Source organism: Coniosporium apollinis (assembly GCF_000281105.1).
Source record: "Coniosporium apollinis CBS 100218 chromosome Unknown supercont1.2, whole genome shotgun sequence".
In the NCBI taxonomy this organism is placed as follows: domain Eukaryota; kingdom Fungi; phylum Ascomycota; class Dothideomycetes; genus Coniosporium; species Coniosporium apollinis.
In genome coordinates, this window is record NW_006913264.1 from 975872 (window position 1) to 998736 (window position 22865).

Below are 22865 nucleotides of genomic sequence, written 5' to 3' on the forward strand. Positions count from 1 at the left end.
CACGTCTTATCCCGATGCGGCACTAGTGGTGTTTACCGCACGGCTAGCGCGACGCTCGACCCTTTTTCCACACAACATTCGGTCCCTCACCGCTGCCGCCGTCTTTCCACCCTCCACTCTCCACTCTCCACTCTCCACGATTCTTCGACAACTGCAGACACAGCTCTCCCGCCCCAGCTTGCCTGATACCTGATATCTCTCTGCTCTCAGACAGCCTTTATCCAACACCAACGACAGAATCATTCAACATGCGCGAAATCGTACGTTTGAGCCCCGACTTGCTCTGTTTTTCGACGCGTCTCCTGTTGCCCCGCGTTCCAGGCACACCACCAAACACACCACCAACACAAGAGACATTGGATGCTAACATGAACTTTTCGCCTCCAGGTTCACCTCCAGACCGGCCAATGCGTAAGTGTTATCCAGACAAACGCCACAGCAGATTGATTTACTGACTTGAAATAGGGTAACCAAATCGGTGCTGCCTTCTGGTTCGCTCTTCCAAAACTGGACTGGACGAGCACCAGCTGACGACCAACAGGCAGAACATCTCCGGCGAGCATGGCCTCGACGGCTCTGGCATGTAAGCATGGCATCGACCTCACCCTATTACCGACCGTTGGCTCACATGAAACAGTTACAACGGCACCTCAGACCTCCAGCTCGAGCGGATGAGCGTCTACTTCAATGAGGTACAACTACCAATACAAACGGACTGGGGCTCGGGATACTGACCCGTGGCAGGCATCTGGCAACAAGTTCGTTCCCCGTGCCGTTCTCGTTGACTTGGAGCCGGGCACCATGGACGCAGTCCGCGCGGGTCCCTTCGGCCAGCTCTTCCGTCCCGACAACTTCGTCTTCGGCCAGTCAGGTGCCGGCAACAACTGGGCCAAGGGTCACTACACTGAGGGCGCCGAGCTCGTGGACCAGGTCTTGGATGTTGTCCGTCGTGAGGCCGAGGGCTGCGACTGCCTTCAGGGCTTCCAGATCACCCACTCCCTTGGTGGTGGCACCGGTGCCGGTATGGGCACACTCTTGATCTCCAAGATTCGCGAGGAGTTCCCGGACCGAATGATGGCGACCTTCTCCGTTGTTCCTTCACCCAAGGTTTCGGACACTGTTGTCGAGCCGTACAACGCCACGCTCTCCGTGCATCAGCTCGTCGAGAACTCAGACGAGACCTTCTGCATTGACAACGAGGTATGTAGCCAGATCCGTTTCGTCTCTAGAGACCAGAACTGACATGGCTAGGCTCTGTACGACATCTGCATGCGAACACTGAAGCTCAACAACCCGTCCTACGGCGATCTCAACCACCTCGTCTCCGCCGTCATGTCCGGCATTACCACCTGCCTTCGTTTCCCTGGCCAGCTCAACTCCGATCTCCGAAAGCTTGCCGTCAACATGGTGCCATTCCCGCGTCTGCACTTCTTCATGGTTGGCTTCGCTCCTCTCACCAGCCGTGGCGCGCACACCTTCCGTGCCGTCACTGTTCCAGAGTTGACCCAGCAAATGTTCGACCCGAAGAACATGATGGCCGCTTCTGACTTCCGCAACGGCCGCTACCTCACCTGCTCTGCCATCTTGTAAGTTGATCCACTACATCGGCTTATCTCCTTGACATTAAGCTAACTGTTCCCCTAGCCGTGGCAAGGTCTCCATGAAGGAAGTTGAGGACCAGATGCGCAACGTACAGAACAAGAACTCCTCCTACTTCGTCGAGTGGATCCCGAACAACGTCCAGACCGCTCTCTGCTCCATCCCGCCACGCGGCCTCAAGATGTCCTCGACCTTTGTCGGCAACTCGACCTCCATCCAGGAGCTCTTCAAGCGCGTCGGTGACCAGTTCACCGCCATGTTCCGTCGCAAGGCTTTCTTGCATTGGTATACCGGCGAGGGTATGGATGAGATGGAGTTCACGGAGGCTGAGAGCAACATGAACGATTTGGTGTCTGAGTACCAGCAGTACCAGGAGGCTTCGATCTCTGAGGGTGAGGAGGAGTACGACGAGGAGGCTCCTGTTGAGGGCGAGGAGTAAGCTTTGTAACCAGCGGCGCGTCCTGATGGCGGGAGCTGCTCCTCGTCCTATCTTGGCGTGTAGGGTGCATTGCTCGGTCGGCGCTAGTGTTTGGAGAATTCATAATAATGCGCCGATGTTCTCGCGTTTGATGCAGCTTGGTGTTTATACTGGCGAAAAACTGCCATGCACATGCTTCAGCACCTACTAATCTACTCTCAACAGTGGTTTTCATTGGTGTGAATCTGCGCCTGATATAAGGCACTGAAAGGACAAGCAATCTTTTCTATCCCAAGCTCCAGGCAGTTGAATACCCCCACCGACGCCGCCGCTATGTTGAACCGCGATTGCGCATGCATCATCACCAAGCCGTATCCACCTCCTCTAGGCCATCGACCTATCCGTCTTCTTCACCAGCCTGCCCCTTCCCACATCCGCACCATTCCACGCTACGACGTCTTCTTTCCCCTCTCCCTCTCCCGTTTCCTATATATCTCCGCAGTGAACGGATCCTCAAACCTCAACGCAACCCTATAAGCCGCCCACACCAACCCCGTCAACAGTATCCCCGCGGGCTTCCCGAACCAGAGCGCAGTGCCCAGGAACGAGAGCGCGGAGCCGTCGTACATGGGCGAGCTAGTAACGTTGAACGGGAAGCCCGTCACCATCTCGTCCATCAGGATCCCGAAGTAGTCCCCCAGGTAGGTGCCCGTGATGCCGAGGGCGTACATGGAGGTTAGCACGAGGATGTTGCCGGATGCGATCAGGCCGATCGAGGCGGCGGTTATCCAGGGGGCGAGGAGGGCGGGGTGCGTGGGTTGGTGGCGGAGGGCGCGTTCGTAGCTAGGGCATGAGGTCAGGTGGCTGCTAGACAAGCGGTGGTGGACGGGTTTGGGGGGCGGAAGGGTAGCGTACATGGCATCGCGGATGATGCCGAGGGTGAAGATTGTGACGGCGAGCGCGTAGCAGCCGTAGAGGGAGTTGCCGCGGAAGAGCTTGGTTATGACTTTGTTGTGGTATTCTAGGGGTTGGGCTGGTCAGTCGCTGCCTGTGTTGGAGAAGGAGGCTGCGTGCGGCGCGTGGGTGGAGGATGTGGGCACGAGACGTGCTTACCTTGTCGAGCAGCGATGCTGTAAGGGCCCATTAGCATTGGGTGCAATATCAGTAGCTAGAGAGTGTCGCCTTACTTCCAGAAGGTGGGATTGAACCCAATTGAAGCTGCGGATACTGCGACGCGACCATGTCAGTTCCGGTGGAGATTATGACGGTGTTTTAAGCGTACACCACAAGCTTGGTTGGCTAAAGTCTACTAAGCCCGCCATGTTCAAGTTGCGCGGTCAATTGAAAAAGGACGGGTGTCAGGAGCTCGTTGGTGGGGCAAGTTTACAGATCTGTAGCCAAGGCGGCGGTGGAGGAGGGGACGAAGCGAGCTCGACGTCACAGCAAACCCCTCGAGGCACAATCTCACATCAAGACACAAATCCTTGCCTGGATCAGATCAAGGGACTGAGATGACAGATGCCGTCTGTTTCGCTGGTCTTGTATTATAAGCCAGCAAGAAATCTAGTGGTCCGTTCAGTCTGATCTCGTATATCTATGGCTACAGCAACGTCGCTCTGACTTTACTTCCCTCTATGCCAATCACACTCATCAGATGCCATTCGACGCGCAAGTGAACGGTCCACCAAAGCTTGATTGCTCGTAGCCATGGACAATACTTCGGACGGAAGCCTGGGAGATGCACCGTTAGCAAATCAGGGTACTGCAGCCGCAACATTCCAGATACTCACATAAGTGCCACCAGTAAGAAACAACAATCCGATCGCGATCAGGGACAGGTTCATGCCAACTCCAAGCACGCCTCTCCAGCCCCGGACTCTCCAGAACCTCGGGCCGTGTTCAGCTCGTCTCATCCTAATGTACGCGGTACCCCAGAAGATGAACCCGAAGAAGGAGTCGAAGAGCGAGCTCATTAACGACAGGAGGTCTGAGAAGAATGGGATCACTCCCGCGATGATGAAGGCCGCAGTCCAGGTCGCGGCCAGGATTGCTGCCCAGCTGGCCCAACCGATAAGAGTGTGGTTCCCGTAGTGACGCGTCCCGGTGAAGATGTTGAAGTAGATGAAGCGTGCCGAGACCGAGGCGTACAGGACCCCCAGAAATATTATTGTCGGAATCATGAACGAGAACGACACTTTCTTGTGAACCTCGTTGCTAAGTGAGCCGAATGCTGGAGTCGTAATGTAGTTGGTGCCGGTCTGGGAATAGATGACCGCCCCGACCACAGAGAAGACCACAACCTCTGCAGTCGTTACCGCCCAGAGGGCCTTGGGAAAGTCACGAGGGTCTTTCATCTCGGCTATGAAGCTGGGGACGGTGATTTGCCCGATGAAGGTGTAGCTGATGTTCATGAAAGCGTTCATCCCAGCGACAAAGCCGGTGCCTGCGGCAGGTACAAGCAGCACCTTTGGAGGCGTACCAGCGTAGCCGTTGGGGCGATCTTCGATGACGGCGAAGACCGTTGCAAGGATCACTGAAACGAATGTAAAAAACGCAGAAGCAGTCGCAACCTTTGCCAAGGTCGAGAACGTGCGCGGCAGGGAGCAAAAGAATGAGATAGCAGCGAGTATGGCTGAAAAGCCAATCGTGCACATGCCGTGGTTAGAGATGGTGTTGAGATAGTTTGATCCGACGAGACAGTGTAAGCCCTGATCGCGATCAGCATCTCAACAAAAGCTCGCCCAGTGGGGTTCTACGTACCTGAATGAACGTGTTGTTAAGTAAGAACATTGCTGCGGTCAAGTACCAAGCCCAGTTTTTGCCCCAGAAAAGTATCTTTCCAATGTCGCAGACATCTTTAACATCCGGGTGCCGAAGACAAAACTCCCTGCGAGCGTGAGCGGCGTACATTAGAGATTAACGAAAATGCTTACCATACGATCAAGGAAGTGTATAGGACCAGCGCAGCAACAACGATAGTCAAGATCAGTCCTGGAACCAGGCCTAGAACTGAGTACGACCATGGAAATGACATGATGGCCAAGCATATATACTCGGAAAACAGTAGTGCTGCAGTCTAACAGCGATCTGTTAGCTGCTGAAAGGTTGAGAGCTCTCTGTTCTTCTTGCGAATCAGTCGAGGGGAGTGTATCATGCCTTCTGCCAGCTGCACGTCCGGTACCTGATCGAATTGTTGGCCTCTAGTGCAATCTGTTTGCCGATGGTGAGACTGCTGTCGGTATCCGACTCGAGAGGCTTGTCGATCCGGCTCATCCGCCGCCCACCCCGAGCTTCCACGTCATCGCTGTCGGACCCTGATACATGAGAACTTGCAAGCGCGGGATTTAGGGCTACAACAGTAGATATGGGAGGTGTGTCGGCCGCGAGGTCCGGTTTTTCGACCTTCAACGCCATTTTATGGCCCGGATGCACCGTATAAACGGGGTACGATAGAAGGGAATGCGGGAAACAGAGGCCGGCAGCATTAACCACAGTTTGTTCTATTGAAGAATTGAAGAAGCGTGCAGCGAAGTCTACCGCTCGTCTACGGGTTGTACTTGATACTCGACAACGGTGTGCTGCACTTAGAAGCGTCGATTAGGATTTGATGATGGAAAAGCAAGGTAGGAATGAAAATTGACAAACGGAGAAAGTGCGGTGCAAGTTTTGTTTATACTGTAAGCGCAGACAGCTGTTCGCCGGAGTAATCCGAACGTCAGCCTTGGTGGAGCAGATGGGCAAGATAACGTTCTCTCCCAGGGGTAGGGCCCCGAATGGCGTGATGCCAGGTACGTCCTTTCACCTAAGACAAACTTTGCTCTGCGGTTAAAGCACGTATTCTATTTTGCTAACCGGAAAGGAAGGTGCCGGTCTTCGAGTTATCCATTCCCCAACCACTGGTCGTAGAAAGCCAGCGTGCTTGCCGACGTCAGCACCTTGGTTACGACATCAATGCTTACTCCAGCGGCGGCTTTCAAGGACAGTACTGCTTATGGCACAGCACTGCGATAGCTCGCTAGGCTGTGATGAAGCGGGCGGAGACCATGGTCCCAGTTGCTGCTTGGTACGCGCTTCCTGCTGCTTTCACGAGATGCAACACCTGTACGATCTGGCTGACTGCGGCCGATATGGCTCCCCTGCACAGGGCCGAACTCTTCTCACCCGGACGCTGAGTTCATTCTTACTAAGGCTGTCGATGTAATCTATGCTGCTACCCAAAAGGAGGTGCTGTCCTCTGGTTGAGGAAGATGCAGTCCGTGGTGCGGGAAACACGGTCCGTGTGCTGGTTGGCGGCTCCTCGGTTGTGGCGTCGTACAAGCTCAACTTGGCCATGGTTAAGCCATTCTCGGCCGAGCTTGGATCTCCACACACGCCCCACTTCAACATCTGAACTCTTTCCGTATATTACTAGATATCCTCCACTCACAGGCGAGCTATAGTTCTCTCCTCCACCTTGATCCACCAACCGAATAACGTACCAGGGTCATTACATGCTGATGTGAGGTGCTCTCATCATTCTTCAGGAGAATGCAGCCTTCAAAGGACATGATAGATGTCAAGCCTTCATAGCTTTACCGTAAGCCTAGTGATCCTCTGCACTTTAGAGCCCTTCTCCCGGTTATCCGGTACCCAGTGCCTGAGGAATGCTGCGAAGTGGACTTTGGGCAAATGAAAAACCTTGAACTGAGGGGTTAGCAGCGATGCTAGTGTCACGTATTCAATCCGAGTCCTCATCGCAGACGCCATGCAGCTCATATGGATGAGTCTGCTTCCTCTGAGATAACTTCTAGCTTCTGGTATTGAGCGCTATACACACGAAATTTCCTACTCAGTCACCGGCGCTGACATAACGCCTCTCCCAAACCACTCACTCACCGTCCCGAACTTATCCCTACTCCTCTGCAGTGCGTCAAGAAACATGTCATGCCGGCTAGCGCTTTCATCCTGGGCGTTCTTGATGGCGCGAATGGTCGCATTCTGCGGCGCACAAATAGGACATTCCAGGCTCTCCTCGTCGTCCTCCTCCGCAGCGTTGAGGCAGCGCTGGTGGAACGAGTGCTTGCACAGGAAGTGCACTGTTGGAAGGTCAAGCGTGGCACCACATGCGGAGCAACGCGTTGCGGTAAACGCTGCGGGTTTAGTCCCGAGCTCGACAATCTCTTTGCGCTTGGTATCGGTGTCGGCGCGGAAGGTTTGGATGAGGCGGCGGTTCTGCGTAAGGGATCAGGTGGGCTGAAACAAACAAGAATGAAGGACTTACGTTGGAGATCTCCTGTCGCTCACGCTCTATGGTGGTGCTGAGATACCTCTTGATCATGCCCATAGTGGCGACGCCGTTCGTACTCAGGGTCTGGATGACCTGCAAAGGCGCCATTAGACCGTCCTCATCAATCTTTCGGAGGACAACATCAAGCTCATCGCCAGCTTCTTCGATGATAGCCGGGCTTGACGTGAAGTATGCCAGCGCCGCTGGATACAGCTGAGGCTCCTCGGGCCCATACTTGCGCAGCGCCTTGATAGCGCCTGCTGTATCCTTTGCTGAGGTGTACGAGCGGAAGATGTCGAACCGCAGGCCCTGCTGCTCCCGGACAAGTGTTGTGCCATCCCTGAAATTCGTCAGGTGTGACAAGAGCAGCACGTTCGACGTGTCGATGGGTATCTGCAAGTTTCAGTGGCTGATCGATTGTGGAAGTGGATATTCACGCCTACGTTCTTGCTTTCCACCAAGCTCTTCGCTTTAGCCTCCCATTCTTCCCTCTCACCATTTTTCTTGCTGCTTGAGGTGTGAAGATACATCTCGAACAGTGTAGTGTACAGGTCGCTTTTGTCATTCTCGCTCAGCTCATCGGAGTTGATGCATGCTTCCAGGAACGTTACAAATTCCTCGGGATGGTCAACGAATGCCGAAAAGGCCGTCCGTGGTCTAGGAATAGTATACTCCGCTGGCGGTTCGTTTGTGTCGGTTTCAATGATCTGCGCCTGGCTGAGGGTCGTTTTCTGATCGACACCAGCACTAGGCGACTGAAGAATGTTCGTGTTCATGTAGGGGAGTGGCAGCAGAGCTGCGAGGTTCTGGACAGCTGTTGATGCTATGGTAAAGCCGGGTATGCCCTGAGATGTAGGAACGTCATGCACGACGACTGCGTCCTTCTTTGGACGGTATTGTCCGGTGTAATAATCGATGAAGAGTTGCGTTGTGTCCTTCGAACAATGCTCCAGCAGCACGGTAGCGTACTTCATCAGGTTTCGATAGGCCTACGGAATTTAAGCATTTCATTTATCGGAGGGAATTGGATACAGCTTACACTGTCAGGTTCCAGACGCCAGATGTATGCCAATGCCTCAGCGTACCGTTTGGAATCCTCGATCAATATGTCCACCACTAGGTCATGCTCGTTGTGTTTGCGAGCCAGGTACGCGGCTTGATCATGGTATCCACCTTGGCGGCACATGGTTATAGCTGTGTCCAGATCAAACTTGAGGTCGCCGGGAGATTTGATGAAATTCTCTAGCTTTTCGACATCTTTGAGCTTGGCGTAGCAATTAAGAAGAAGGGTCGTGTGGTCGGATGTCGCCTTGTGGTGGTCGTGCAGTTCCTCGAGATATTCGATAAGATTATGTATCCGTTGGGTATCCAAAAACTGCGTGAGTGATAAGCCCAAGGGTTCACGGCTACGACAGACTGTTACTGATGGATACCTTTCTGATGATTTGTGATGGCTCGGTGTTGTCGATCGCCTTTAGGTACTGCTGCATCGCTGTATCGTACTCGCCTTTTAGGTAGAGATAGTCGCCATACTTGCGCAGTATCACATTGAGTTGTGCTGCATCAACCCCAGCCTTCTGTGCAAGAGTGATTGCTAGGACGTACAGGTTGCGTTGGTACAATAGTTCAAGTTTTTGTTGGAGAGATTTTTCATGGTACCGAAAGAGCTATGGCGGTCAATGATGCGGCCCGCTGAGGGAAGTAGAACATGCTTACTTTGCCGTCCAAGGTTAGCACGAACAGGTCTCCCCATTCGGAGAACACAAAGTTAACCTGAGAGCTCAAAGCCTCTTGGTGGGCAATGAGCTTCAGGTCGGTGTCAAGAAGGGTGAAGTTTGAGATGTTGAAGATGTCATCCGCTTGACTACTACCAAACGCCCGAAGAGAGGTGGACCGAGCTACGGCGTTGGCCTTTGGAGGAGACACTAGCGCAACGTAGTCTTTGAAGACAGTGATCATCTTCTTCGGTCCTTCGTAGGCGTACACCGGACCTCTTCCATGGACTCCGTACGTGTACACCGCCTCGTCACGAGCGATGATCACATCCTGAGTAGCTTTGTCGATAGTCATGCACCCGACCCCGCAGCCAGTCTCATCTAACGACCGCGCAGGCTGACCTTGACCTCGGCCAGAGATGACCAGCGTTGAGATACGTCCGGTAGTCGCAATGTACAGCGTCGTGATGTTTCCCACCCTGAACTCGATGCCCGTTATAGGTTCGTCGGACTCGAACACTGTACGCTGCCTTGCGCCACGATCATGGATGAGGTCACCTCGTATCACGGTGACGGCGCCATTTGCGAAACCTACAGCTAGCTGGGAGAGGTCGTCGAGCGCAGCGAATGCGGATATCTCGGGGAATCAGAATCCGTAGCCCTTGCCTGGTCGTAGAGTACTCACAGGAAACTGCTTCCTCCCGTTATGAATGCTAAGCGTGCTGATGCACCTCGGAATGCCAGTCTTCTTCTCCAGCTTGTCCAAAGCCCACAGCTTCAAGACCGGTTCGTTTGAGAGGTCTTCTGCGACGGTGACCAGCAGTGATGTGCCCTGGACCTGCCTCATGTGGGTGACGGAGCCCAGCTGGTAGGCTTTGAACGAGCGCATGACCTTGAAGGCCCGGGAGAGGACCCGGACAAGGCCATCGGAGCTGCCGAAGCAGACATTGTCGGAGCCGGTGGCGACAGAGGTTATGCTGCCTTGCTGAGAGCGGTCAATAAAATGCTGGCGGAGGAGGCTGGGCGTTGTACTTGGAGGATGGCCGAACGCTCTTCATCGGCGAGCTTTACCTCGGAGACGTCGAAGAACTTGAATGCTTTCCACTGGGCAGTAGGTTAGCCGGTGGGCCTCACGGGGCAAATGCAAGGCAAATGCAAGACACTTGCCGACGTCAAGGCCATTTTCACCGAGCCATTGCGAGCAACAGTTCCGTATAAAAACACTACAAGTACTCTAAGTATCCTAGACACAAGTCCCCGGGCAGCTTCAACTGCGTGGCGCTCGAGCTACCTAGGTATCTACTAGATAGCTATGGCTCTGCCCTGTCACGTGCAAGGGCCACCCGCTGGGGTGAAACGCGCCCGTGCCGCGGGCTGCTTATGTCATCCAGCGCTAAGCTCATTCCAACGGCCAAACGCTCCTGTCCGCTGCGTCGCGTTCCTTTTTCAACTTCACCTAACCAGCAACCACCGCAATCCATCTATCTCTCAACCCACTGCATCTGTCGCGCATCCGACACCGGCAAGCATATCATACATCTCCCATTCGGCTCGACACAGCCGGGCATTCTGAGCGCTCCTTTCCTCTCCGTCTGCCAGCTCCGTCACTGCCCGCGACTCAGCGTTCTGAACAGGCAACTGCACAACGCGCTTCATCTTACCGTGGGCCGTCTTCCGAACCTCACTCAAGCCTTCCCGCAGTAAAGACCGGCAAAGCGCGCGTAGTTCCTTGCGCGACTCCTTGCTGGCCGCCTGCACCTGCGAGCAAGACCAGGCTGCTCGCTCGCTAGAACACGCGAGTCGACATCACTCTGCCAAGCCACAGCCGAATCAACACCAGAGAACCCTCTCAACAAACGACACGAACAATGGCTGGCAAGTTGGATCAGTCTCTTGACGAGATTCTCAAGGGCCGCCGTCAATCTGCGCGTCATCCACGCCCACGTCGCGCAGCAACCGGCCCGAAGGCCACTGCACCCGCTGCCGCTCCTGTTGGGGGCGTCAAGAAGATAGTCCGCTCCACTAAGCCTGCTGGCAAAGCAGCCGTACCGACTGGACCATCCGGCGCTGGCGAAAGCAAAATCATCGTCAGCAACCTCGTAAGCTCTGCGCCGTATTAAATGCCTGGTGTACATCGACCTAACAGCCTCCAGCCTACGGATGTCAACGAGACGCAGATCAAGGTACGTTGAACGCGAAGGCCGCTGAGCTTTGGATATCGTGGCCATTTTTTCCAAATGGACGAGAGTCGCGGAACTATGCCAGTTCGATCGCTGTCGGGATTTCTTAGTGGCGCAAGCGCATATTTCTGGCTATACGTGCGTCCCCACGTTGACAACGATCTCTCTCCTTGTTCTTGCTCGCTTATATAAAGCCTGATGCAGAACACCGCGAGATTGAGATAATGTCTAGGTCCTGCAAGAAGCCTGTTTCTGTTTCGAGATTGCCTGGCAAGCACATCATCGCAGACAAGGCGTAGTTGACCGCAAACCGTTGCCGAGCATGGTTTTCTATTCTGATGGAGCGGTTGAGATTATTCCAACGCCGCGTGGAGGCAGCCTTTACCAGCGAGCGTAGCAGTGAGCAGAGCAGGGTGATTCATCGACATTCAGTCTCCGGGATGCAGCACATCCGACTCCTTCGGTGTACCACCGCGCCAACAGATACCAGGTCTGCCATCTCGTCATCCGCTCATGTGGCCCGAGGAGTTCCGCGGATCACTGGTAGCACTGGACTACCCTCTCCGGATCACGACAGAGTCCTAGTTTGGAGACGACGCCTTGGCTGTGAGTCACAATAGACACTCGACATCTCTGTTGCAGTTCTATCGCTCTCTATGCGTTCACTAGGCACTGGCTGTTGCCTGGATCTGATGAGACGCTGCGGTACGGCCAACGCTCGATGTAGAAAGAAGAGCATGGAGGTTAAGACATTGCAGGGACGGCTACATCGAGCAGAGTCGGCTCCATGGGCTGTGCTGACGCGACACCGCTAATTCATACTGCCCATCCGATTCCAAGAACCTGGACACCCCGCGCCCAACCATGGCGTTTGTAACTTGGCTAACCTCACTGCTCGCTCGCTGGTAACTGCTGTGCCAAACGTGTTCTGATGTTCCACGGATTCGAAGTAGCCTTGTCGCTCGGTTCACGTTCACTATCTCTCTACGCGCTCGGGCTCTATAGCTAGCAACGTCTCTCGCCATTATTTACGCTAACACGATCCGCTTCGTCTCTTTAGGACTATTTCGGCAAAACAATAGGTCCGGTCAAGAAGGTTCTACTCACTTACGGCCCGAATGGTCAAAGCCGTGGTGTGGCCACGATCATCTTCTCGAAGTCCAGCGATGCGGCAAAGGCCGCGCAACAGCTGAATGGCATCAAGGTCGACAACCGGCCCATGAAGGTCAGAATCGTCGCGGCCCATTGCTTGTGGTCTTGCTAAATCGGCATAGATCGAGGTCGTGCTCGGTGCCAAAGACGTACCACCTCCGGCACCGGCGAAGGGCTTGAACGAACGAATCTCTCAGCCGAAGCCAGCCGCAAAGGCTCAACCGAAACCTGCTACCGCCACGAAGGCGACGGCGAGCAAAGCTGCGACCCGGGGCAGGGCACGTCGTGGCCGCAACGCAGGACGAGCCAAGCCTAAGACTGCGGAGGAGCTTGATGCTGAGATGCAAGATTACTTCGATGGAGGTGCCACCGGCCAGACCACCGACGCCCCAATGGAGACGAACGGTGGTGCTGTCCAACCCGCCGTCAACGGAGGAGATGCTATGGAGGATGAGATCTTGGTACGGAATGACTCTGACCTTTCAGAGGAGAGTTATGCTAACATCTATCTCTGGCAGTAACCGCTTCGGTGCCCGTATGACCAGCAATGCCATCCTGCTGCCAAATTGCAAAGCTAGATGAAGGAGAGAGGTTTCTTTTTTTTTTGACATGCCATTCTTTTCTGCGATGTATTACATAGAAATCTACAGTCTGGCGGCAGCAGGCTGGCGCTCATGGCCGAAACTCGGGGCGTGGCAGTCGCTCGGGCGAGCCTTGGGGCTGCTTCTCTTCTCTCTCACTCGGGTTGTATTACAGATTGCCCGGCCCAGCTTGCCATCACAATGCACACTTGTTTCTATTCTTGTTGACTGAGCAGACTACTGCACGCTTGTGATGGCCACGTTCACGGACGCTTTTGGCCCGAAGCCTGGGCGCCCCTTCGGATGAGCGCGTCCATTGACCCACGTAAAAGCATCCCAGAGTGGTGGATTGGTTCAGAGATTGGTCGGTTGTGGGGCGCTTGGAGGGGGACTTCGGTTGTGCGGAGAGGAGAACTCCATCCCAAAGGGCAACAGATGATCGTCTCCCCAAGCCACCGAGCCACAGCACTGGCGCTTGCAGCAGAGAGGGATTTGTAAGTCCCTTGTCTGCAACGCGCGTGTACACGTTGCGCTCGCTCGAAGGGAAAGCCGGTCGTAAGGCATCGGCGGTTTCGCAGATGCGAAGGGACTGAGGACGAGCTGCTGTCTGCCACCTGCAAGCTGGAGCACGGAAGAACCTGAAGGCTAAGCTAACATCACGACGACAGCCTTGGAGGCATCGTGTTTTGCTGCTTAGCAATAGAGAATGCCGAAGCCACGACACAGCACCAGACGTGCATTGTACCGGTACCTCGTTCGATGGGCCTGGAAGCTCTTGCATTTGAGTGCAGCCCTTCTGGACGGCCGGGTTGGCGTAGGCTGCTGGGGGAGAGCGGGGTAGCAAGATGCGACATTGGCTCTGCCCCGCCAGTGCTCCAGCTTTCCGCCGCACAAAACCTTGGGAAGGTCTCCACATCGGACACATGCCGGACAGCAGGCGTGTTCTGGATTGGATGCTACAGACGTCTTGACATCTGCCCGTGAGCCCGAGGCCATACAGACCAAACAAACCCCTAGCCTGCCACGCCTGCCTGTCTCTCCACGGCTGCATCGGGAATGATGCTGTCCACCTGCATCCACGCCGATGACCCCCCGGCGGAGGGGTTCAGATGGACTAACCCCCCTGTTGCCGGCTTCTGTATGCTGCTGCTACTTGTTAAGAAGTCTTAAACCCCCCCGCTCTTTGCTGCTCACTACACCAGAACCTCCCTCCCAAACACACTACTTCCCCCCCCCCCCCCCCCCCAATACACAACACAATCCATCACAATCATGACTTCCATCAAGCTGAAGACGCCGCACTCCGGCGAGTATGAGCAGCCAACCGGCCTGTAAGTGGAAATCCCCTTGCCTACCAAGCCCCGCTCCATCGGAAGCCGCACAGCTCTCTACTCGCAGCTCAGTGGGTCTGACCCGCGGCTATCCTGCAGCTTCATCAACAACGAGTTCGTCAAAGGCGTCGACGGCAAGACCTTCGAGGTCATCAACCCCACCGACGAGTCCGTCATCTGCGAAGTGCACGAGGCCACCGAGAAGGACGTCGACATTGCCGTCAGCGCTGCGCGGAAAGCCTTCGAGGGCGACTGGCGCAAGGAGACGCCGGAGAACCGTGGCAGGCTCCTCGTCAAGCTCGCCGACCTCTTCGAGAAGAACCTCGACATCTTGGCTGCTGCCGAGTCGCTAGACAATGGCAAGGCCATCACCATGGCCAAGGGTGATGTTGGCATGTGCGCCAGCACCCTCAGGTACTACGGTGGCTGGGCAGACAAGATCGAGGGCAAGGTCGTTGACACGACCCCGGATACCTTCAACTACATCCGGAAGGAGCCCGTACGTACTTGTCGCTCGCTGTTGTATATATCCAAGACTGACATGTCCCAGATTGGTGTTTGCGGTCAGATCATCCCATGGAACTTCCCCCTCCTCATGTGGGCATGGAAGATCGGCCCGGCCGTCGCCTGCGGTAACACTGTCGTCATCAAGACCGCCGAGCAGACTCCTCTCTCCGCCCTCATCGCCGCCGGGCTAGTGAAGGAGGCTGGCTTCCCGCCAGGTGTGATCAACGTTCTCTCCGGCTTCGGTAAGATCGCTGGTGCCGCCATCGCCTCTCACATGGACGTCGACAAGGTCGCCTTCACTGGCTCCACCGTTGTCGGCCGCCAGATCATGAAGATGGCAGCCGGCTCGAACTTGAAGAAGGTGACTCTCGAGCTTGGCGGCAAGAGCCCCAACATCGTCTTCGAGGACGCAGACATCGAAAACGCCATCTCCTGGGTCAACTTTGGCATCTTCTTCAACCACGGCCAGTGCTGCTGCGCCGGTTCGCGCATCTACGTCCAGGAGGGCATCTACGACAAGTTCATCCAGCGATTCAAGGAGCGGGCGTCCCAGAACAAGGTTGGCGACCCATTCGCGCAGGACACTTTCCAGGGCCCGCAGGTATCCCAGGTCCAGTTCGACCGCATCATGAGGTACGTATCAGTCTGGCTTCGCCACCCTCCCTCAACCCCCCCTATACTGACACCCTCACCAGCTACATCGACTCCGGCAAGCAAGCCGGCGCGACCGTCGAGACCGGCGGCAACCGCAAAGGCGACAAGGGCTACTTCATCGAGCCGACCATCTTCTCCAACGTGACCGATGACATGAAGATCGTGCAAGAGGAGATCTTCGGCCCCGTCTGCTCCATCTCCAAGTTCAAGACCAAGGACGAGGCCATCCGCATCGGCAACAACACCACCTATGGCCTCGCCGCCGCCGTCCACACCTCCAACCTCAACACCGCCCTCGAGGTCTCCAACGCCCTCCGCGCCGGCACCGTCTGGGTCAACACCTACAACACCCTGCACCACCAGCTGCCGTTCGGCGGTTACAAGGAGTCGGGTATCGGCCGCGAGCTCGGCGAGGCCGCGCTCGAAAACTATACCCAGACCAAGACGGTCTCGATCCGGTTGGGCGATGCGCTGTTCGGTTAAACGTAAGCGTTCGTGGAAGGAGTGCGTGCGGGGCTCGGTGTTAGGGGGATCCCTGGCCCGGAGTATGATTGGGTAAAATGGGACTTGATGTATATATGAGAATGAAATGTCAATCTTGAACGAACTTGTGTATGCCTGCTCGATTGTCGATGTGATTTGGGTCATATCATGAGTTGTAGCATCGTGAAACTGTGTGGGTGTTTGACACGTCCTGCTCTTTCCGTCTCTACATCCTTCAACGAAAATGATAGTCCACATGCAAACGCCAATGTCAAACTCGAAAAGCCGTCCACGTACTGCTTGCAGATTCAAGGTTCGCCGCATGGTGACGCCGTTCACTCATGATATAACAGATGATCAAAGAAAAGAGTCCACGTTTTTGCCACGGGAACATTCCCGGATAAAGGGTGTTGGCCGTTACAGATCATGTATTATCACGTAAGTCCGCCGTGTCTGGTGAATATCAAACGTCTATCGTGTACCGGCTCGGTCAGCTATTGCGTGCCACTAGGCTTTATAAGAGAACAAGTGGTCGTCTATATCCTGTTAACCCTATTCAAGTAGTCAATTGCTCTAGCGATAAACTCATCAGAGAGAGGCGTTCGCCGTCAGCCATGCAGAGTCGCCATAAGATGGGCAGGAGAGTCACTGGTGTCGTGGCAACGATAACGAGTATTTGCAATCTCTACGAGGCTATCAGAACAATAAGGAACAGAAAGACGCCCCAGCCAGCTATCAAGTTTTTACACAACAGTTACTTATTAATGAGCTGCAGATCCTTCCAACGCTAGTAGATACTTCGTACGTCCGTTACAGTGAGCATGTGTCAGCTTGGCTGACACGTACGTAGCTAAGCTTGCTGTGCTTCCCTTCTGCAACTTGACGTCTATGAGCTTCGGCACGTTGCTGACATGGACGAGTAGTGGTGATATGATAGTTGATGTATATAATGTGGTTCGTGGTATCTGAGGAGTGGTTGCTTTATAGCACTATCGCGTGCGGCCGGTTCTTCAGTGTGAGCGGTGGCGGCACAAGACAGCCAGGGCTGTCGGAACATCGGGCTCCCGAAACAAAATCCAGAAAGCCGACCGCAATGCTGTACATCAGGGACGGGCTCACAAGGCGTAGGGGTTGAGTGAGCGAATGGTGAGGCAGCTGTACAATAACTATTAGCATATCAACATCATGTCTCAGTCAGATGAACTCACGGTGGGCTCTTTGTAAGATCAGTCTTGAGGATGACTGGGATCCTGGTCATCTCTCGAACATCCTGGATGTAGTCGCCGTTCTCCTCGCGCAACGAGAAGAGGCTGAAGTACTTCTCCTTGTTGCTGAGCTTGGCCTCAGACACGTCGCTCGCACTCTGCCCGAGCTTGGAGTCTGACTTGGTACGGTGCGGCGTCTGGCCAGAAGATGGGCCATTCCTCGTTGGCGAAGGCGGCATGCTTTGAGTCGGACGGTCGGCACCCGCGAGAGATACACCGGCTGTCATCTCTGTGATCTCCGAAGCATCGTCGTCATCGTCATCGAAGAGAGCGTCAACGTCGTCGGTGGACATGGTGCCCGTCTCCATTTGCCTTCTTCGCGCGTCTTCGCTTTCCTTCGCACGCTGCTTGGCGGCGTCGGCTTCCCGAGCGGCAGCAGCAGCATTGGCGCGGCCTGATCCAGCTTTCGGTCGTTCGTCCTCTGGAACGTACGTTGATGACGGAACGCCCTTCTCCCAGTACAACTCAAGGAGACGCTTGTTCTTGTCGAACTCAGCTTTCTTGAGCGGTAGCTGATCGCAGTGAACGCGTTTCTCGAAGCCGAACTCCGGGATCAAGATGTCAAAGGCGGACTCATATACGCACAGGACGATGCCTACGCTGATGAGGTCGCCTCCGAGTTCTTCGCGCTTCTTATCCATCTTGCGGCATGCTTCGATATGCACACTCTGCTCTTGGGCGCTGTGGGCGGAATCCTTCTTCGTGTTGCACATTTCAGCAGTCTTGGCCAGAGCTTCGATGTCTTCCGTAAATTCTAAGGCTCCATTGGAGAGGACAGCCTCAAGTTGACGGTGGACAACGATGTCCGCGTACCGCCTTGAAGGGTTGGTGAAGTGCGTGTAAAGCGGGAGATTTAGTGCGTAGTGAGAGAAAGAATCTTCCGGTATCTTTCCGGCCACAAAGTACTTAGCACGCTGCATTGCCTTCACAAGTAGCGTCTCCATGCCCTTTCTAAACTCTGCATCTTCCACGTCGAAGAGGCTGTTTTGCAGGCTTCCACTGCTGGTGATATCAATCTCATAACCGATGTTGGTCATCCGTTCGGCGAAGGTTTGCAAGCGGCGGGGGTTCGGAGAAGCTTGTCGTCTGAGGAGGGCCTTGTCCGGAATACCTGCATGGATCGTTCGCGCAACAAAAGCGTTAGCCAAATGGCTGAGCTCTTCGATGAGCTCATGAGCAGGGGATGAGTCGAAGATGTTCTGCTCCACGGGGACATTCTCGTCGTCCAGCTGGTATAGCAATCGCAGAGGTGGTATGTCTGCAGAGCGACCACCGAATCGCGCCTGGCGGAACTTCTGGGTGATTTGGTGGAGCATCTGGATGTCCTTCTCCCGTGCTTCTCCGAGTCCAGAGTCGCGACCGTTTATAACGGAGTCAACCTCATCATACGAAAGTTTCCCAGAGCTCTTGATCAAGCCTTTGCCGATCCAGGTATCGTCAGGATCCACGTAGCCGGATGCAGCGTCAACCTTGAAGACGATGCTGATGGTGTACCGTTCTTCATCTGGATTCAGGCAGCAGATCTCCGTTGATAGCCTAGGCGGAAGCATATTGACTGTACGGTTCATAAGATAGACCGCAGTCCCGCGCTTCTTCGCCTCTCGATCGACAAGGGAGCCGGCCTTGATGAAGTGTGCGACATCGGCGACATGAATGCCGATTTCGATCAATCCATCGTCAAGTGTCTTGAAGTGGATAGCATCATCAAGCTCCTTGCTGCCATTGGGGTCAATAGTGAAGGTTTTCTCATCGCGGAAATCTCGGCGACCCTCAAGAGCAGCTTCCCCATCATTCGCGACAGACCAATCCTCAAATCCGATGTTCTTCATCACAGCATCGGAGAAGTCGTCCGGGCCGAAGTTGTTGTCGCGAAGAAGGGCGTCGGTCTCGACTCGGAGATCGCCCATCTCGCCCAGCTGCTCAACGAGAGTGCCGAACGGATGTAACGAGGTGATGGGCCATCGCTTGATACAGGCAACGAAGATACGGTTGGCGTAGTCTTGATGTCGCTCGACGAAGTCACGAGGAGCTTGCTCGGTGGGGATAGCAATCAGGGGAACCCGCTTGTCAGTCGGCTTGAACCAGACGATCTTCGGCTTGTCTTGCTGACGGTCTTGTTGCGGGCGACCAGAGTTACCCTCACGCGCTTGACGCTCCGCTTCTTGCTTCTCTTTGGTGGCCTGGCTACTGGGCCGCAGCAAGCCGAGCGTACTGTGATATGGTTAGCAAAGTTCAAGTTGAAAGAGGAGTTCAACTGACCCGGAGAACATCTGCCCAGCAACACGCTCAATGACCGCAACGATATGGCCAGCATATAGCGGCTTCTGTTCGTCATTTATTTCCTCTTCCTCCATGAGCAGCAAGCTCTGCCCTTCAACTTCTACATCATCATTCTTCTTCTGGGTTGGACGCTGTCTGAGACTGCCCCGACGCCTAAGACCACCTTCAGTGCCTGATTGGCTGGTCTCCGGCTGCGTTGTTGCATCGTTCACAGCGATGCTGCTGCCCCTGGCGTCGGTGTTGTCCTTGCGCTTCTTTTTCTCTTCCTTCTCCCGCTTCTGACCCCACACCTCGTCGACGTCAAGCAGCTCCACAGCAACAAGGTCGCCTTCAAGGGCGCGATTTCTGTCTTTGCTGCCGCAGATGAAGATGTCCGCATCAAGATCGGTAGTGGTGACGTAAGCGTCGCTTCGGTTCTTCTTGTTGACTCGGAGAATACCCGCAACGAGTTGGCCGTCGCTGAGCAGAGCGGGTAAAGTCGCTTGCGGAAGATAAGGAGTGAATAGCGTTTTCCGCTGTTGTTGCTGCTGTTGCTGCATCTGCATGGCACCTGGCGCATGCTGACTGGCCTGGAGCCCAGCCATACCCTGCCCGTTGAGCTGAGCGGCCTGCAAAGCTTGAAGATGGGCAATCTGAAGAGGGTTCAAGGTCTGCGCACCGAACATTCCGGGTTGGACAAGAACCGGGCCTTGAGGAGTCTGCACCAGCTGAGGCTGAGCAGGATATTGAAAGTTACCGAGTGAGCCGACAGACTGGTTCATGGAGCCACGCTGCCGATGGCCCGGCTGGAATGGAGCGGCTCCAGCATTTGCGTTCATGTTGAAGTTGCCCATGTTAGTTGCCTGCTGCTCTTGCAAGGCCTGCGGGTTGTTGTTGGGTTGCCTCCAGTTGCCATCGAAATTACGGGACGATGTCCTGCCATGGCCCTGGCTGCCGCGTCGGACGAATTCGGATTGGCCACTGTTGTTGTTATTGTTGTTGCCGTTGTTGGTGTTGTTGTTATTGATAGCGCCTGCATCAGTGGTAGCTTGCGGAGGCGGGAACTGGAAGCTGCCCATGCCGCGGCTCTGACCGCCCCGAATATTGCCAACAGCCATGCTCTGACTGCGACCGTGTCCTCCCCGGGCCGCAGTACGGGTGTTGGCGCCCATATCTGAGGATGGAGCAGCACTAACATTGGCCGGGCTCCCAGACCGATTCGTAGATGCGGTGGTGCTGCCAGCAGCGCCAGGTAGCGGAAACTGGAATCCCGACGTCTTCCTCTTCTGCTCCGCAACCTCGGCTGCCTTCTTTGCTTCGTCTAACGCTAGAGAATGGCGTCGAGTATGGCCACTGCCTGCTGCGCCACCCCCGCGCCCCCGAGGGTTGACATTTTCTCGGCCTTGTGTGCTGTATTCGCCGAATCCGGAAGCACCCGATGAAGGGGCTGGCGGGGGTCCCATGCCCATATTCGGCAAAGCTGATTGGTTGCGACGATGTGTCGAGGGTTGCGTAGGTGGGTTCATGCCCACCCCTAGATGCTGCTGCTGAAGCTGTTGTGGAAACTGAAAAGTATTTGCATGCGGAGACATATTGGTCATTTGTCCTTGTATGGGGCTAAAAACATTAGAGCCTGGGAGGTGTTGCTGTGGTTGAATCATGCCAAGGTTGACATATTGCTGGTGGGTAGCGGCAATCTGCTGTTGCTGCTGTTGAAGAGCCTCGATCTGTGAAGCAAGAGCAAGTTGTTCCACTGTGGTCATGTCTGTCAGCAACTGTTTGGGCAAAGACTCTCAGAAGGGCGTGAAGGAGATAGCCCTTACTCATTAGTGGTGTCAGCTCTGACGGACTCCGCCTATGCGCTATGTGGAGCCTGCGGCCTGCAGGTCCGGTTGCAGTGGGGTGTCCCTGTTGATCCATGTTTGATGACCGAACGTAAGGTTTGTTCGAGTTGTGCTGCAGCGTGTCCAGGACCGAGAGGCTGACAGAGTTCGTCTGTGCGAAGGAAGAACTGTGTATCGGTAGAAATTCGAGTATTCAAGACGCAGACGTAAACCCTGAGACTGTCAGAATGTTGTGACTTCTCCTTGGTAGTGCGACTTACCAAAGAAGCCTTTGACGGGTCGACCAGGCGTGTCTGCTAGAGCGAACAGCTGCTTTGAAGAGCACCGACGTCAGGGGATCAAAGTCGCCGTTGCGAGGTAAGTTCGATGAGCGTGTTCCGGTGGTAATTCTGCGTCTCGAAGACGAAGATAGCCTCGAGCGGAAACGATTTGATCAAGACTTGCTTTGTTCGAGTGACGGACAGTGAAGAACTGATGGTGGTGGAGAGTTGGCAAGATAAGCTGCTGCGAAGGTCAAGGAGCGGGTGACGTTGCTTCCCCGAGCGTCAACGGGTGGTCGAAAAACACAGAAGTGGTGAGTGACACTGGGTCGGAAACAGAGAGCGATGGGAAGGAGGGAAGGTGAATAACAACAGGCCAATGCGGTCGATCCGGGTAAAGGAAGGTGTTGGTGAAGGGGTAGGGCAGTGAGGAGGGTGCAGATGCCCAGATGCCCAGTTGCTTTGCTGGTGTGGAGTTCGCCGTCTCCGCTTGCGGCGAGGGCACGGACAAACCACCAGAGACCAAGACCTCGTCACAATCGCCTTGTTTGCGACGACAGCGAGGCAGCCACGGTTAAGTATCACCATCATCACAGAGCACTACACCTCTGTGTGGCGTGTAGCTGTTTGAGGTCCACGGCTCAGTTCTCAGCGGCCATCAAGACCTTGAGCGGAGCAATCTAAGTTACAGGCGGTGTTTACTCCGGGTATGAGTATAGTGTGTCTCACAAACGTCTGGACCTTATGAAGCTATGCTGCCTGAACGCTGTCCTCGACTGTCTTCACAACCAGACTCCTAGAGTGGGGATTGCTGTGAAGAATCAGACCGCACCCTGTCACACGGGATGTCTGCCCAGTTATCACCTTCAAGCCATTCTTCAAGTTCAGATGATGGACACATTCGCGCCACACGATGAGCACTATCGCAAGCCCGGTCAACAAGACTTCGTATCGTAGTGGCGTTGACAGGCCCCTTCGACCAACTCGCAAAGTGGATATATTGCAGATCTTCCGCTTGGGGGCGAGCACTTCACCTGTTATCCACACGACTGACTGCCACGAGAGTATCGTAAAGGACTTGTACGAACCAGACGGGGCAGTGCATTAGCTCGAGCGCTATTGATAATTCGTACAGAAAGAAGGAAACGGCAAGAGCGGTGTTTTGGAGGAGGATAAGGAAGACCAATAATCGGATTGCTCTTGGGCAAAGAGACAAAGCGGCGGGGGTTGGTAGAGCATGAGGACTGGTCGCGCACGAAGCACGCTGGTTAGGATGGTGAGGATGGACTCGAGAGCAAGACCAAACTGCTGACGCATCGCCTTGCTCAAGACTCAACGTCCCTGACCCTCG

General features: G+C 54.9%; 8 protein-coding genes across 8 annotated transcripts; 4 read left to right on the plus strand and 4 right to left on the minus strand.

Moving 5' to 3' along the window:
* Positions 1-248: 248 nt before the first annotated feature.
* On the plus strand, positions 249-2038 carry W97_00724 (tubulin beta chain; the record flags this gene model as incomplete). Its single annotated transcript, XM_007778636.1, has 8 exons — positions 249-260; positions 388-411; positions 466-491; positions 542-583; positions 638-692; positions 745-1200; positions 1252-1586; positions 1645-2038. The coding sequence occupies 8 exons, from the start codon at positions 249-251 to the stop codon at positions 2036-2038; spliced, it is 1344 nt and encodes a 447-aa protein (XP_007776826.1).
* Positions 2039-2466: 428 nt separating this feature from the next.
* W97_00725 (methylene-fatty-acyl-phospholipid synthase) lies at positions 2467-3339 on the minus strand (the record flags this gene model as incomplete). Its single annotated transcript, XM_007778637.1, has 5 exons — positions 2467-2860; positions 2933-3038; positions 3131-3147; positions 3205-3244; positions 3300-3339. The coding sequence occupies 5 exons, from the start codon at positions 3337-3339 to the stop codon at positions 2467-2469; spliced, it is 597 nt and encodes a 198-aa protein (XP_007776827.1).
* A 328-nt stretch (positions 3340-3667) lies between these two features.
* Positions 3668-5051, minus strand: W97_00726 (uncharacterized protein; the record flags this gene model as incomplete). The annotated part of the gene is made up of 4 exons (XM_007778638.1): positions 3668-3748; positions 3808-4725; positions 4778-4904; positions 4951-5051. 4 exons carry the CDS (start codon positions 5049-5051, stop codon positions 3668-3670), a joined length of 1227 nt encoding a protein of 408 aa, XP_007776828.1.
* A 1790-nt stretch (positions 5052-6841) lies between these two features.
* On the minus strand, positions 6842-10654 carry W97_00727 (uncharacterized protein; the record flags this gene model as incomplete). Its single annotated transcript, XM_007778639.1, has 9 exons — positions 6842-7228; positions 7278-7676; positions 7721-8272; positions 8323-8658; positions 8717-8950; positions 9000-9635; positions 9684-9983; positions 10031-10102; positions 10496-10654. The coding sequence occupies 9 exons, from the start codon at positions 10652-10654 to the stop codon at positions 6842-6844; spliced, it is 3075 nt and encodes a 1024-aa protein (XP_007776829.1).
* A 212-nt stretch (positions 10655-10866) lies between these two features.
* Positions 10867-11190, plus strand: W97_00728 (uncharacterized protein; the record flags this gene model as incomplete). Its single annotated transcript, XM_007778640.1, has 2 exons — positions 10867-11097; positions 11152-11190. 2 exons carry the CDS (start codon positions 10867-10869, stop codon positions 11188-11190), a joined length of 270 nt encoding a protein of 89 aa, XP_007776830.1.
* An 852-nt stretch (positions 11191-12042) lies between these two features.
* On the plus strand, positions 12043-12851 carry W97_00729 (uncharacterized protein; the record flags this gene model as incomplete). The annotated part of the gene is made up of 3 exons (XM_007778641.1): positions 12043-12051; positions 12239-12403; positions 12453-12851. 3 exons carry the CDS (start codon positions 12043-12045, stop codon positions 12849-12851), a joined length of 573 nt encoding a protein of 190 aa, XP_007776831.1.
* A 1332-nt stretch (positions 12852-14183) lies between these two features.
* On the plus strand, positions 14184-15886 carry W97_00730 (aldehyde dehydrogenase; the record flags this gene model as incomplete). The annotated part of the gene is made up of 4 exons (XM_007778642.1): positions 14184-14242; positions 14342-14741; positions 14793-15382; positions 15445-15886. The coding sequence occupies 4 exons, from the start codon at positions 14184-14186 to the stop codon at positions 15884-15886; spliced, it is 1491 nt and encodes a 496-aa protein (XP_007776832.1).
* A 1204-nt stretch (positions 15887-17090) lies between these two features.
* On the minus strand, positions 17091-21330 carry W97_00731 (uncharacterized protein; the record flags this gene model as incomplete). The annotated part of the gene is made up of 3 exons (XM_007778643.1): positions 17091-19362; positions 19411-21163; positions 21234-21330. 3 exons carry the CDS (start codon positions 21328-21330, stop codon positions 17091-17093), a joined length of 4122 nt encoding a protein of 1373 aa, XP_007776833.1.
* Between the last annotated feature and the right edge of the window lie 1535 nt (positions 21331-22865).